At 44.5% G+C, this 14,095-nt stretch overlaps 1 protein-coding gene across 11 annotated transcripts in view; it reads right to left on the reverse strand.

Annotated features, from left to right (window-relative positions):
* Nucleotides 1-392: 392 nt before the first annotated feature.
* Nucleotides 393-14,095, reverse strand: part of KLF12 (KLF transcription factor 12) — a 171,210-nt gene continuing 157,507 nt past the window's right edge. For all 11 annotated transcript variants that reach the window (XM_088139532.1, XM_088139536.1, XM_088139538.1 and 8 more), the window contains one exon: nucleotides 393-2,820. In XM_088139532.1, the coding sequence (XP_087995658.1) occupies nucleotides 2,639-2,820 (182 nt within the window). In that variant the 3' untranslated portion in view covers nucleotides 393-2,638. The remainder of the gene's footprint in view (nucleotides 2,821-14,095) is intronic.

Consider the following 14,095-nt stretch of genomic DNA (forward strand, 5'->3'; position numbering starts at 1 on the left):
ATCGCTCCTAACTTGATTTGGTCTTGCTAGAGCTATACTGAAGGGTTGGTCAACCTACTAGGCCGTAAGAGCTGGCTTAGAAGGGCTGGGAATGAGCCAGCCAGAAGCGCTCTTGAATTTAAGAGGACGTTAAGCAATAGAAGGAACAGAAGGAACTTGGCCATTCCTGAGTTCAGCTGAAACCTGGCCATCGCGTTGGTAGAAAATGCTCCACGGCATCTGCGGTCTGAATGCCCTCTGTCTGGAGCGGCTACTGCTGGCTGCATGCAGTTACCTCAAAAGGATGCAATGGGCCTAGAGCAGTGTTGTCCAAACTTGGCCACTTTAAGATGGGTGGACTTCAACTCCCAGAATTCCCCAGCCAGCCATGCTGGCTGGGGAATTCTGGGAGTTGAAGTCCACTCATCTTAAAGTGGCCAAGTTTGGACAACACTGGCCTAGAGGCCAGTGCTGCTGGCGCAGAATCCTTTGATTCTGCTCCTACGTTAGGACGTACGACAAATCCCTGGCCGGCTGAGTATCTTAAACACCTCAGGTGTTTCAGTTTGTTCTGACCTCAACATGCTCTCGAGGACCCTAATTCGCAAACTTTTCCAGCCCAAGACAATTAAGCCCTGTGCCAGAGGGGAGTTACAACCAGCTATACGGGGACAGAGGACACAAGCTGCCCGCCATAAGTCCAATGATATTTGCACACATATTACTTACGTGGCTGTGTGTGCAGCTTGGGTGAAAGGACTATGGGCTGGTGTAGGTATGTACGTATGTATGTATTTGAAGTGTGCTGGGTGTGCGTATGAGTTGGCTACCTATTCTTCCTACGCTATTTCCAAATGCCCTATTGTATGAACAGATGGTTTCCAGTAGATTCTCAACCATCTTAAGTAACACTTAGAAGCCAGAACTGCCAGCTCACATTAGTTATTTAGACCCACAAAATGCTTGCCCCTTTACTGCAGTCTGCCTCATCTGCCATACACAGAGCAAAGAAGCGGCCGCTTCTGGCTTTGATCACCGAAACAGGTGCAAAGGTTGGCGCTTCTTGGGGAGGTTTCAGGAGAAGTACGCCCACTGTTTCACTTCCTTCTAAAATCCTCTGGAATCAGTTCATGCCATCTCTAAAAATGGTTCCCTGACATGCATGGAGGAGCTCTTTGGCTCCATTCACTCCCTACATATTTCTGGAATGCCTGACGGTGGCCGTTTGTCTAACCACGTTGGCCTCTACCCAGCCCAACCCAACTTAGCGATGACTAAGTCTCACTGGCCCTGTATCGTAACTCCACGGAGTTAGTTTAAAATTACTTTTGCCAGACTGAGACTCTTCATTTTGGAAACAGGAAGTACTCTCGGGTCTCTTGAAATTCTTCCTCGCCACTCTCCTTCATTCTGAAGCATTAAAGTTCCCTTCCAGCCACAGAGGCTGTTAAACCTGGAGGCTACACTCCTAAGCAAAACCATACCCCAGGAGTCAGCTCAGTGGCAGAATTCACACACACAGACACACGCACAGAGCACATGTGAATTATAACATCAGCTAACGGACTGACATGTAAGTGTGAGCCATCACAGATCAACTCCCATAGAGCAGAAGGTTCATCATGCCATCTCATGGAGAGGGCTAATCAACGGAGTTACTTGGCATGTGCAGTTGTGAATCAACTGCTGAGCAATCCAGGGATAAGAGATGGCTGTTTGAACATCTGCTACTTCCGGGGAAAGATGCTGAGGACGGATACGTTGGTTTAGAAAGGGTGGGACCAATCTTGGCTCTACTATGTGCCCAGGACTTTTTAATGAACTCTTCCGATTATAGATGAAGCAAATGAATACAGAATGGGTAATCTCATACTGAAATATTATGGATGCCTGTTTTATAGACTCTAGCAAAAACAGAAAAAGATTTAGGAAGTTTTTTTAAAAAATCAGTGGCCTCTAAAGTCCAGCATAACAAGAAAGAGGTAAATATGTACAAATACCGCCATCTTTATTGCATAAGTGTGCTGAGAAATCTTTTTCACTTCAAGGAGCTTCATTTTTTTTATCCCTCCTCTTTCCAGTCTGTTCAGCTGGCTTAGGAAATTGTTGATTTTTTTTCAACAATCAGGCAGGGTGACATTCTGCAGTGTTTTAACAGGGGAAAAATTAATAATAATAAAAATAATAATAATAATAAAATAAAAATAAGAAGCAGCAGCAGCAGCAAATGAAGAGAAAGCTCTTGAGGACTTGTTTTTTCCTACAGTTTATGACATCCAGTCTTCATAATAGCAGAAATTCTTCAGGAGAAAAAAGTGTGATGGTTGAGAAAAAAATACAAGCCATAAATATTTTTAAAAGGATGTGGGTTAGAAAATAATGCCCAATCTTGCTGCATTTAGGCTTTTATCCCCAGCAAAAGGTGATGCCTTGGGTCTGTGCTGGACAGCTTTAAGGTGGGAGGGAAGATTGTAGCATTCTCGTTCCTGCTTCTTTGTGTCTGCGGGACAACCCAGAACGCCCCTTTTGTGCTAACACCATCAAAACAGGATTCAGTCCTGCTGAATGACCTGTAGTTAAAAGAGACCCAGCTCTTGAAGTTGCGAATATATATATATATATATATATATATATATATATATAGACAAGGTAGCATTTTTCAGACCAACAGGTGCCTTCGGCGGTGCAGTGCCAAGTGATCTGAACGGGAAAAGCTTCGGTCACAGTCTGCACACTTGAACGGCTTCACTCCCGTGTGTTTGCGGTAGTGCCTTGTCAGTTCATCTGAGCGAGCAAATTTCCACGTGCAGCCTTCCCAGGTGCATTTGTATGGTTTCTCTCCTAGGGGAGGGAGCGAAAGAGAGAAAGAGGAATTAATGACTGCGCTGGACTCGAAACGGTGGGTAGGTTGTCCAGAACATCCAGTGCTATCCGAGAAATGCAGGGTTGCACAGAGTTTATTTAGTTATTCATTAAGGGACGATATGGCCAGCCATCTTGTGAGCCATAACTCTGGATGGCTCACAGCAGCAGTGATAAGAACATAAAAGCAGTGAAATCTAACATCCAACCCCCAAAGTCCCAGCGCCCTAAAACAACACTCCTCAATACCTTAAAAAACCCCATGATCACCAGGCTCCAGCCTCACCCTATCCCAACACCTGGGGGTTATAGTTCAACTGCCTTCCACATCTGGATTTCTGTTGCTACGTCTCTGCTGTCAAGGTCAAAGCCAGTCGTGAACATGAACTGGCTCTAAGGGGGATTTGGCATAGATTCCACCTACCTACCACCATCCAACGCTGGAAGAGAACTGCAAGAGACCCATCACAATGGAAACTCGACAATTAATTGGCTAACCCCATCAACCCTGACCACTAAGCCTGCTGACTGGGGAGGATGAGACTTCCCAGCCAACAGCATCTTGGGATGCTGGCTTGGGTAAGACTTCTCAGCATCAGCAGGGAGGGCAGCACTCCCGTATCCTCAGAAAAGCTTCTTTTTTGAATTATTCAGAGGCCTTTTAGAGTCCCCTGTCTTCCCTTTCTTGCCCACCCAGCTTTAAAAGCCAACAAAAGCTGGGCTGACAATTACTCTACAGTCCAGATTTCCTCAAAATTGCAAGATAATAATAATCAAGAGACAGGCTGAGATTTCTATCATTAGCATTGCACAACTGTCCCACAGGGAAATAAAAACAGTTGCTTCCGAGAACACCAGTTTTTGTGGTGAGATCCTGGATTGAAATGACCACAATACATTAATAGTAGCAACAGTGTGGGCTGTGGCCCTGCTGTGGGGTTGTTCTCCTCTCCAATAGCCAAATATGGACAGATGGTTGGAAGATTTTAATTCGTATCTGGATGTCCACTGCACTGGGTCCAGGAATTTGGCAGCTGGAAGAAGAACAGGCCTAAACTTCATGACAGATGGCAGACTCTTTTTGACATGTACTATGACATACCCTCACCACAAACAGCTGGCCAGCTATGCCACACAAATGAATCAGGATTTCATATGACTTGGCAGAAGGTCCTTGTGGGATCTTTAGAGATAACCTAAGGAAGGAGTAATGCAAATCAAGAGGGAAATGCCAGTAGCCCATGTGTTTAGACTAAAATTATTAAATACTTCCAGCCTATATTATTTAATCTGATGCTCACCCGTTTGTTCTCAAGTCAGAAAACTAAATAGACAACACACTCAAGCTAAGAAAAAGCTGATAAGAAACAAAGGCCTCAACTTGCCTGTTCTCCTTTCTCTAGTAACCAAAGACCAAAGCTTGGTCAATAAATAGCAGGGACTGAAATTAAGAGGCAGATAAAATTTCTTTCAACTGAACTTGTCTCCTGGTGACTCCCTGTCCACATCCATACAACCACATCCTGGTGGTTGTTCTCCAGGAACTTGCATTCATATGGATTCTGCCTCTGTGCATTTAGCTCTCAGTCCTTTTACTACTACAGTGACTACCTGTTGGCACGCCTACCCATGAGTTTGTTAAAGCATTGTCTGAAAGTGGTTCCAAATGCAAATCCTGAATAAATGAAGAAATACTTCTTCTTATCTCTCCTCAGTTCCCTACCTATCAGATCTACTGAGGGAATCCACACACAAGACATGAGATAACTTGTAAGGTTATTGTAACAGTCAGAGTTACCTTAGGCTGGAGGATCACCTGAACCCACGTTCAGTGGTTGTACGAGCTAGAGTTTATGAGAGATTCAGAATTACAATAAATGGAGAGAGAACCTTGTCTCTGACATTGGCAGGACCGCTAGCCACATTTGCCACATCTGAATTTCCCTCAGTACATATGGTCTTCTCTTCATTACGTTGACAGACATCTTGACAATTCAGTGAAGAAAAATAGTCCTCATGCTAAGTGGCTTTGGCTTATGAAATTGATTTTTTGACCTGGTGTAACAATTTTGTTAACATCCGAGGGAAGGGTATGGAATATTCTCGGCCTCCACAGATTCCTCCCCATCCTTGCTTAGCAAGTCTACGTTTTTTAGGCTCAAGAAAGGGAAGGCATAAAAACCAGAAAGGGTGGGGTGGGGAACAAACAAATGGTGAGATGAAATAGATGCAGTTTATGATTACAAACACATTGCCCAACACACTTCAGTAGGAAGCTTTGAGAGCACCGTAAGACACAGGATAACCTTTTGCCCCAAGAAAGAATTTACACGGAATAATAATAAAAATTGTACTACGTTTAAGGCCAGGGTAGGTGCTGTGCCTCACCTTCTGCTTTTTCCCTCTGTTATCATGGCCACGATCCAAAACTTGCTTTACATTTTCATCACATGGGATCTTGAGCGCTTAACTCTGTGCAGGCCTGTGACTCATCTGTTTATATGTTCCAGAATCAGGAGTTTTCCCTAGCAAACTCTTGGCTCTCCCTGGCAGAACAATCCATTTCCCATTTCTTTGTTTGCTACTACTGGATTAGGTGCCCTCTGGGCAGAAAGGGGGGGGTAAAAAATGAATGAATAATAAAACAATATCAAAATCTTTCCACTGGCAGTAGTAGAGCCCCCCACCCCACTCCAAAACTCTTGTTTTTCTTAATGGATTAAGTGTGATTTTTTGTTGTTGTTGTTGGTTGTAATACTTTTGTACTGATTTTGCACCATTTTAATTCTGTTCACTGGTCAAAGCATGGCAACGCACGGAGGCATCTATGTTTAGTCATTTATAAAATCCCCGGCTTCACAAGGCGTCGACTGATGACAGTCGTGTCACATGAGTTGCTTCAAAGGAAGGCATTAGTCATAATGCCAGCCTTTCCATCTCAGGTCCCAGGCCATCCGAGGGCTGCCATGAATGTACACCGACCTGAACCCAGGTCAAATCTCTTCCATATTGGAGGGGGTGGACCTTCCCTCAGATTCTCTGGAATGCCAAACCAGTTTGGGAAACCAGCATTAACAAAAAGGACAAGAGTAACTGGGATTCACTGGGTTGGCTGCCCAGAGCGTAAAAGCACCCAACACCTGCCTTTAAGATCGGCCATACCGCCTGAGCTGTGATGTTCCGGGCAGTATGGATAATAAAGATGAAAATGCGGTAAAGAGAGAGAGCTCAGCAGCCAGGGTGCAAGCTATAATAAACCATAATTTGCAGGTTTGATTCTAAATCAGTGAAGATCTTAGTCATTTCAGCAGCTATTTTTAATATAAATATTTAACATTTTCCCCAAACAGCCTCCAAACATGCCCACATACTGAACTCCCATTAATTACTGTTGTTAAATGATTTTCACCACACCCACTTTCTTCCCAGAACCCAAGATAGCAGGATTAGACTTGGAGCATGACCTTGGGTCTTAACGAAATTTAATTAACGCGCACAGCCAGCTCAAGCACCCCACGGAATCCAACAGGCGAACCTTTCAAGCGCTGCACCGCACCTCCCTCCACGTGGCGAGTGGGCGCTCTCTTAAAACGCTTATAGCGATGCAGGTGACTAACTGCATTCTGGGTCGTGCCCCAAATTCACTCCGTTTGGACCATAAAGAGGTTTTACAGAGAAAACAGAGCCACGGTTCGGGCATGTATACGCAGGACTGGGGAGTCTGGGTATCTCTGGAGGGGGCCAAGGAATGGAGCAGCTGCTTCTCACTTCATAGCTGAGAAGCTATCAGAAAGGATCAGACCCGCAACACTGAGGTTATGCTGGTGGTCAACAGCGAAGGCAACAGCTCAGCTCTTTCCTGCCCACCACAATACTGTAGAGAGCCTTGGGGTACATAGGGAAATCAGTATCACCTTGGGCTAGCCCAGTGTTTCTCAACCTTGGCAACTTGAAGATGTGTGGACTTCAAGTCTCCAAGGTTGAGAAACACTGGGCTAGATGAAACATTTTGTGACACGGAGGTGATGAAGTGTAAGGATGAAGCCCTTTCCTCAGTGTTTCAAGAGGACATTCTTCTTCCTTTGGCAGAAAACGGGCCTTTGTGCACGGCAGTAGTGAGCAGGGGTGGAGGACGGGAATGTTGTTTTGCAAACTTGCTTTGCTTTGCACAACCTTCAGAGAAGCTAAAAACCACTTCAAAGATTAATACAGCATACTACAGACCTTCTCAAGTGGCCAGCAGTCCAAGAAGGAACTGGCTTCCACAGTTTCCACAAGGGTCTTCTAAGGAAGTACCTGCACTGCCAGAAACCCTTTAAGGGCAGCAGAGATGTGAGCAGGCACAAATGCACCAATATTCCTCAAATAAGGGTCTCAAAGAAGGGGAAGGATACAGCTTTTTGCCAGCTTCCCAAGCTATATATTGTCCTAACACAGATTTCTAGAAAGGGTTGTCTGTTCTACTTGGTTCAAAAGAAGCTCCTATCTACTGGCTTCACTGACAGATCAGCTTCCCACTACAAGAGTTGAAAAAAATTCAGGTTAATGCCCCTTATCATCTTCTACTGTATCTCCAATGCTACTGATGTCTTAAGCAACTCTAGCAGGCTTTCTGCCAAAGGAATTAAAAAAATGAATGAAAAGAAACCTCTAGGATGGCCAGTAATGTGGACATTGTTCCCAGATTAATTTTGGTGGAAAGCCAAATGATTTCCCCTTTATTTGGAGAATTGTAATCCATCTTGTAATCATATCAAAAGATTCCCACTAGCCTCTAAGCACAAATAACGAGCATTAACTGCCGAAACGGGTTTTCTAGCCCCGGAGAAGTATTCTTTCCCCGTTCTGACAGACCCAATTTCAGACTGGTCAATACAGAAGCTGTGCTGAGTGGCCAAAACAATTATTTGAGCTTCAGAATGTTTCCAAAGAACGACTGAGCTCCTTATAAAAAATACCATCCAGAACCCTGGGGCAGGAGTCGGCTGGCGTGACTGCAGAGGTTTGCTGATGGGTTACTTATATGCATGCCAATGCTGGCCGTCACCTGCCATCCCCTCTTGGCATCCGAAGACACACAGGGTCCAGATCAGTGCTGGGATGGGGGTTCACACGTTCATGTGATCTTTGCATTTCACTCGGTTAAAAACAAAGATGGCATGTAACTAGGTCTTACAAAGGGGCCCCCTTTACAGATGCAAAAAACATCTGTACATTGAAAACTTGTACATTGAAAGAATTCCATTCAGCAAAATGATGGGTACACTTCTGTTGGCATAAGGCCTCAGTTAACATGGGGGAAGGAGGTGTCAGGCAGCTACAAAGTGGTGAGACTGTATCACACGTGGGGGAGCTGAATATCAGGAGTTCTCTTTTAAGACTTCTTTTAAACTAGTAGAGAAGTCTTCAGGTCAAGCTCACAATTACACACAAGTGTGATGCAGGCTTCTTCCAGGATACAGTTTTTTAACCAATTTTCTAGCCAAAAGGCCTGGAATTTGCAGGTCGTTCCCCATCCGAGTATTAACTGGGTAATGCCCTGCTTAGCTTCTGAGATCAGCCACAGTCAACTAGGTCCCAATGATGACGTGCTAATTTTAGGGATTACTGTACAGTTTTCTTGTGTTTCAAAATGGCTATGAGTGTTCAATAATTATAGTCAACACAAATCCTATAGTCATCCACAAAAAGGATGACAAGGGTTCGCACTATTTTGATGAAGCTACCACAACTTAGGATAGGAAGAAACTTTGGGTTTACAATTGCACTGCTTCTAGGTATAAATCAATGGCTTAATTAATCACAACTCTATCTGAACATGTGAATTGCATCAAATGCATCTTAAATTACATCAGCTTCATCTTAAATCACTTCATTTCTCAAAACCTGATTCAGGAGATTTTGGGTATGCAAATATGGGAGATGAATGGGCTGAGTCATCCTATCTATTTGCAAAAACTATTGATTTGGGGCCACTTAGTACTACAGAAACAACAAAATATGCAAATACATTCTCTTTAGTACATAGGTATACATTAAGCAAGTGCTGGGAACTCTATGTTCTAAGAACAGGATGGTGTGTTCATCATCTAGCATTGTCGAACGTGGGGCAAAGACTCAGAAGTTGCAACTATGACTTCTTTTCCTTGTTCTATCACTGACTCATAAGAAGCCTGAGCAAGTTTTGAAACGATACGTAATAAATCAGAAAAGTAAAGGAAGAATACTCTGCTATACTCCTGGTGGGAAGGGAGTCACTTCTACCTTCAGAGCAGGTCTCTTCCCAGCATGCCTTTCCTTAGGCTCCTTCCCCTCCTCCATTTCCTCATCCATCGGCTGAAGTTGGCTAACATTACAGAAAATGAGGCACAGATCCACCACAATTATGGCAGAAACGTGAGAGGAGACACTATCCACTGAGCGAGAAGAACTCATTTACTCCTGGAACTTTTGTCTCAGATTTGTGCAATTCTATCTCAAGTGAACCTACAAGTAGGCTTTAAAGTCCCAGATGGGCAGGTATTGGCCACCCTGGTTTGAACTTGGCTGGAAACCAGTTGACCATTTTTAAGGTTATTAGACTGGGATGTTACTGGCAATTCATCCTTTTCAAACTCTGGTTGTTCTGCAGTATTTTGATGCGTGCAGATTTTAATGTTGTGCTGTATTTCATGTATTGGAGTGTACTTGGTAAGGCAAAAGTCGCTCAAAGGCCTCTCAGGCAGCATTTTGTAGCAGTCTGATTCACTTTATTCTGGGAATGGCAGTTTGGTGAAGCAGCTGATAAATTACATTAGAGGCCCCAACCCAAGTGCTATATTTCTCAGAGTCCCATGGACGGAAGGAGTAGCTAATGCTGACAGTAAAGATAAAAAGAGCCAGTGCAGGTATAGATACTATGGTATTGCTATGTTCTTACTCCTTACTTGGCTCCTCCGACCCTCCTACTCAATATTCCTGTTTTTGCATTTATGAGTTTGCGACCAAGGTAGTTCATCCACGAGACCACGTACAATTCACAAGGTACGTCTTACTTGAGAAACAAAAAAGAAAACATGCCCAGAAAATAAAATGCTCAGAATCAACTTCCTTCTCTGCTTGCACAGAGAAAACAAGTTGATGCAAATTCCTTGGATTACAATGCTTATTCAATCCTATGTACGCCACAGTCGATTTTAAATGCAGAGTTGCCAAGCTGGTTACTCGTTCAGGTATTCAGTTGCAGCCTTGTTTCCCAGGCTGAATTGCTCCGATTCCAGATTACACACAGGCACCCTCTCCCGAGAGTCTCCTATTGAGAAAGTCTGGAGGTTTCAATTTAAAGATTACCTGGAAAGCTACTTCTGTTCATCTCATTGATCTCAAGACAATGACGCACTGATGTTTAGCCAGTTAGAATCACTTCCTTCCTGGGGTGGTTATGAGTTAGAACGCCTTGACCAAAAGTTAATTTTTACGTGCAAGTCACCCAGGGAACAAGTAAACACAAATGCCTATTCCATTCCCCAGCCACATGAAAAATGATTGAGTCACAATGATGGCTTGAAAAATACAATGGCCAAAGTTAAGTTATGTGTGGGCAGACACCTCCTTTTCATCTTAAATCTCTTCTAGAGAGTCTCAACCATCCACGGCAGATTTTCAAGGGAGCTATGAGAAAAGGGGGGCTGTCCCCACTGTTCTGCTGAAGGAGCCATTCAGACGGAAGGGGGCTAGTCTTTTCTAAAGAGCTGATGGTCTTAATGAAGGAGACATCATTCTTGGAGCCTCCTCCAGTCTCTGATCCCCCAGACTTGTAGTTTTCAAAAATGACTGGAGAAAAAACACAACTTCTGTAAGAAAATATTGAAACATCTTTTCTGAAAGGAAGTCAGGTACTACCATTTGAATATTACTATTTCAATAGTTTTGGTAGATACGAATAAAATGATTGGTCCTTACTTTGTGGCAGGAGCAGAAGCAAGTAACTTCTCCAGGATGAGCACTACCTTTTTTTAAATGTTTAAGGGATGAGCTGGACTACAAGTGTTTGCAAGCGTAAAGAAAGGACAGCTGCTGTCCACCGTGAGAGCAAGACAGAACCTCTATTTTCTGAAGCAGCCCATCCTCCAAGGAGGAAACAGTGTTGATGTCCCTGCCAGGAGCTTCCCAAGAGCTGGTTGTCCCTGGGGTGCCTCAGGCCTCACGGTCCCTTTGCTTAGGAGCAGGGCATTTCTTACCCGCTGAAGCTGGGGTGCAAAAAGCGTGCCCACGCAGCCTCCAGCCATGCTCCTTCCTCCTGCAAAACGGAGGGTTGCCCTCTAGTGACAGCCAACTACCCTGCAGCCCTTTTCCCTCCGTTCTGCTTAAGAGCAGGCAGGCCCTGGGGCCACCTGCTTTGAGCCTGGAAGTTAAGCAAGGCCGGGCCTGGTGACCGCTTGGATGGGACACCCCAGCCCAGCCCAGCCCAGCCCAGCCCAGCCCAGCCCAGCCCAGCCCAGCCCAGCCCAGGCTGGGAAGTCAAAGAAACATCATGGAGATAGGCAAGAGCGATCCAGCTTCACGGGACAGTCAAGAAATCTTGCATGGCTGCGTCCATGTAATCACCCAGAACAGAAATAGACAAGAAAGCATCTTTATGTGGGTGGAAGGTGGTGTTTCTGTGATATAACAGTTTCATATTATTTTGGTAATTTTGTGAGGAAACTGAGCAATCTAAAACTGTAACAATAATAAACATGGAAAGTGGCACCACGCAGCTGCTGGAGCTCTCAAGCTGCGAGGAGCCGCGTACCTCCAGGCTGAAAAATCCTGCATCCAACCTTATGGACTTGCCCCTTCCCGGATTGGCTTAACTGCAGCTCCCCTGTTTCACCACGGCCCAGCCTGTCTGGAGCTGCTGGGAATTATAGTCCGACACCTGCCGAGCCGGAGGGTCCCCACTCCCGCTACCCGCGTCTATTCTGAAGTCAACCCTTCTGAGAAGGTTCAGTGGATGCAAGAGGCGTTTAGTCTTGCTGTTGGATCTGAGCGAAAATGCAGCTTTTCCACAGATGCCCAAATGCCACTTCCCAACGCTCTTGCCTACAAGCAGATGACTGGCCCACCAAACTATGGCACAGGACTCACATTTTGGCATGTTTCTCCTACTTTGTGCTATCAAAGCTTGGTGTAGGTTACTGTACAAAGAGCAATAACTTACAAAGCATTGTACACAAACTTACTATCTCATATTAGTAGTTACTTGGTGACTTATTTGCCCAAATTTGAGACATACGTATTGAATGAAATTGCTGCTGGATTTGTGACATTCTGGCTTGAACATCTGCATGTATATAGTATTTGTATAATAACCAAATAGCTGAATTTGTGACATTTCTTCTGATTAAATATGCTTTATACCTTAATTAAGGAGAAACTGCTGTATATCACTCCAGGCACAAACACCTTTGATGCTCCACAATCAGCTCCATAAGAAGAGAAGAAATAGCTTAAATGTGTCTCTTTTCATGATGTACAAAGTGAGCTGAAATATACATCAGGCAAAGTTCCCACACAGCTGTGGAACCCAGTTTTTAATCTTGCTCTAGGAATGCTTGTGGGCTGCAGTTCTAGAAGTCAAGATATTATGCAATATTTTGGAGAAACCTTACTCTTTGAACATCCTGAAATCATCAGTATTCCTGTGTGCCACACACGCAGACATAAACACACGCATACGACTATTTGGAAAGCCTGCGATCGCCGCTGCAAATCTTTCCCCAACAGCCCAAGAGAATCACCCCAGGCTCTCACAGGGACAATACAGGAATCTTTCTCACTGGGCACCACATAATACCTAGAGCAATAATTCTTCACAAGTGGCATCTAGCGAATTCCTGCCCACTTCGTGACCCCATTTTTATGCCCACACATTAATCAGAAGCCACCTTAGTGAAAGAAATGGAGCCTGTTTGACATAGCTTATTTCCTCAATATAGTCGCTGTGTCTCCTCCGTGGAAACCCCAGTGGAGTGACAACCCCTTGGCCAACGGCGTAGATTGTGGCTCATGGGTTTCAAATCTGGTATAAGCTGTGTAGCAAAGGATTTCTGACACAGCCAATATATGTCTCAACCGCACTATGGGCCGACATTCACTTTCTTTCATTTCCAGAAATAAGCCAAGAATATGTCCTTTCAGAATACAGCCAACTGTGTGTTCAGTTTCTGATCACCAGCTTCTCATTTGCCAAACTGTGAGCAAATGCTCTTGTGGAAACACTTCTTCATTATGGATCCTTATTTTTTGGAATTCTAACTTTTATCCTGTGATGTCAACCATCTATCTGCTGACTAGAACAGGCTGCATATGGCTAATTCATGGAAAATAATTTTCTCGTGTAGCTACTGAAACATTTTGCCTCTTGCAGAAGAAAATCCAAACCAGGCTTTACCTGGGACTGGGACTAAATGATAGAAAGGACATCCATTGCGCCCCGAGCTCCAAGGCTCCCAGTCCCCCCGCAACCCCCCACCCCACCTCCCATCGGCTTCCATGCACATAGTTTCTTTGCAATGGTTGGGCTGGGCCTGGTGATGCCATCTTTCAGCCTGGCTGAAAGGTTGCTGTGGGACCGACCATGCTGTGGCTCAGATGAATTTGTGGACCTGGCTCTAAAGAAAGGCAGAGAATCTCCAGAATGAAGACCAACCCTAAAGGATTAGCAAGAGAGAATGACGTGTCTCCATTCTGTCAAACCAAGGGATTACCAGGCAAGAGGATTTCTAAAAGCCAGGGTAGACAAAGCGTATTAAGAAAACAAAAGGCACTGAATGGCACTTAAAGGTCACAGAACAAGTAGAACTTACTTCTCCTGTCTCTGGTCATGAGTTTTACTTGGACTTCCATCTTTTCAGCAAAAAAGGCCTGAACAAAGACTAATGACAGGTGCCATTTCTTATTCAAATAATATCTGGAGTAACTGTGGAGTCTCAGGAATGCAGAGTTTGAACAGGCTCAGACTAAACAAAATGCCAACATTCTCCTTTCAAACAGCATCTCAAATGTATGAAAAATGAGAAATGAATGGCAGGGCCATCGCTGTCAGAGCAGAGACTTGTTTGGAAGCAACCCACAGTGACCTTCCTCTGTGGCCCAACTGCAGTGTGGGAGTAACAGCAGTCCAGGACTCCCATAAGGATGATGGGAAGGGCTGATACAACGAAGATAGCAGTAACGCAAAGCATGGGTCACGGCACAGAGACTATCATTCTAGCTCAAGAGTCAATTTATG

This window comes from Python bivittatus, unplaced genomic scaffold (genome assembly GCF_059951505.1).
Source record: "Python bivittatus isolate LINGU-HERP-01145 unplaced genomic scaffold, Pbiv_v1 ctg000210_np1212, whole genome shotgun sequence".
Classification (NCBI taxonomy): domain Eukaryota; kingdom Metazoa; phylum Chordata; class Lepidosauria; order Squamata; family Pythonidae; genus Python; species Python bivittatus.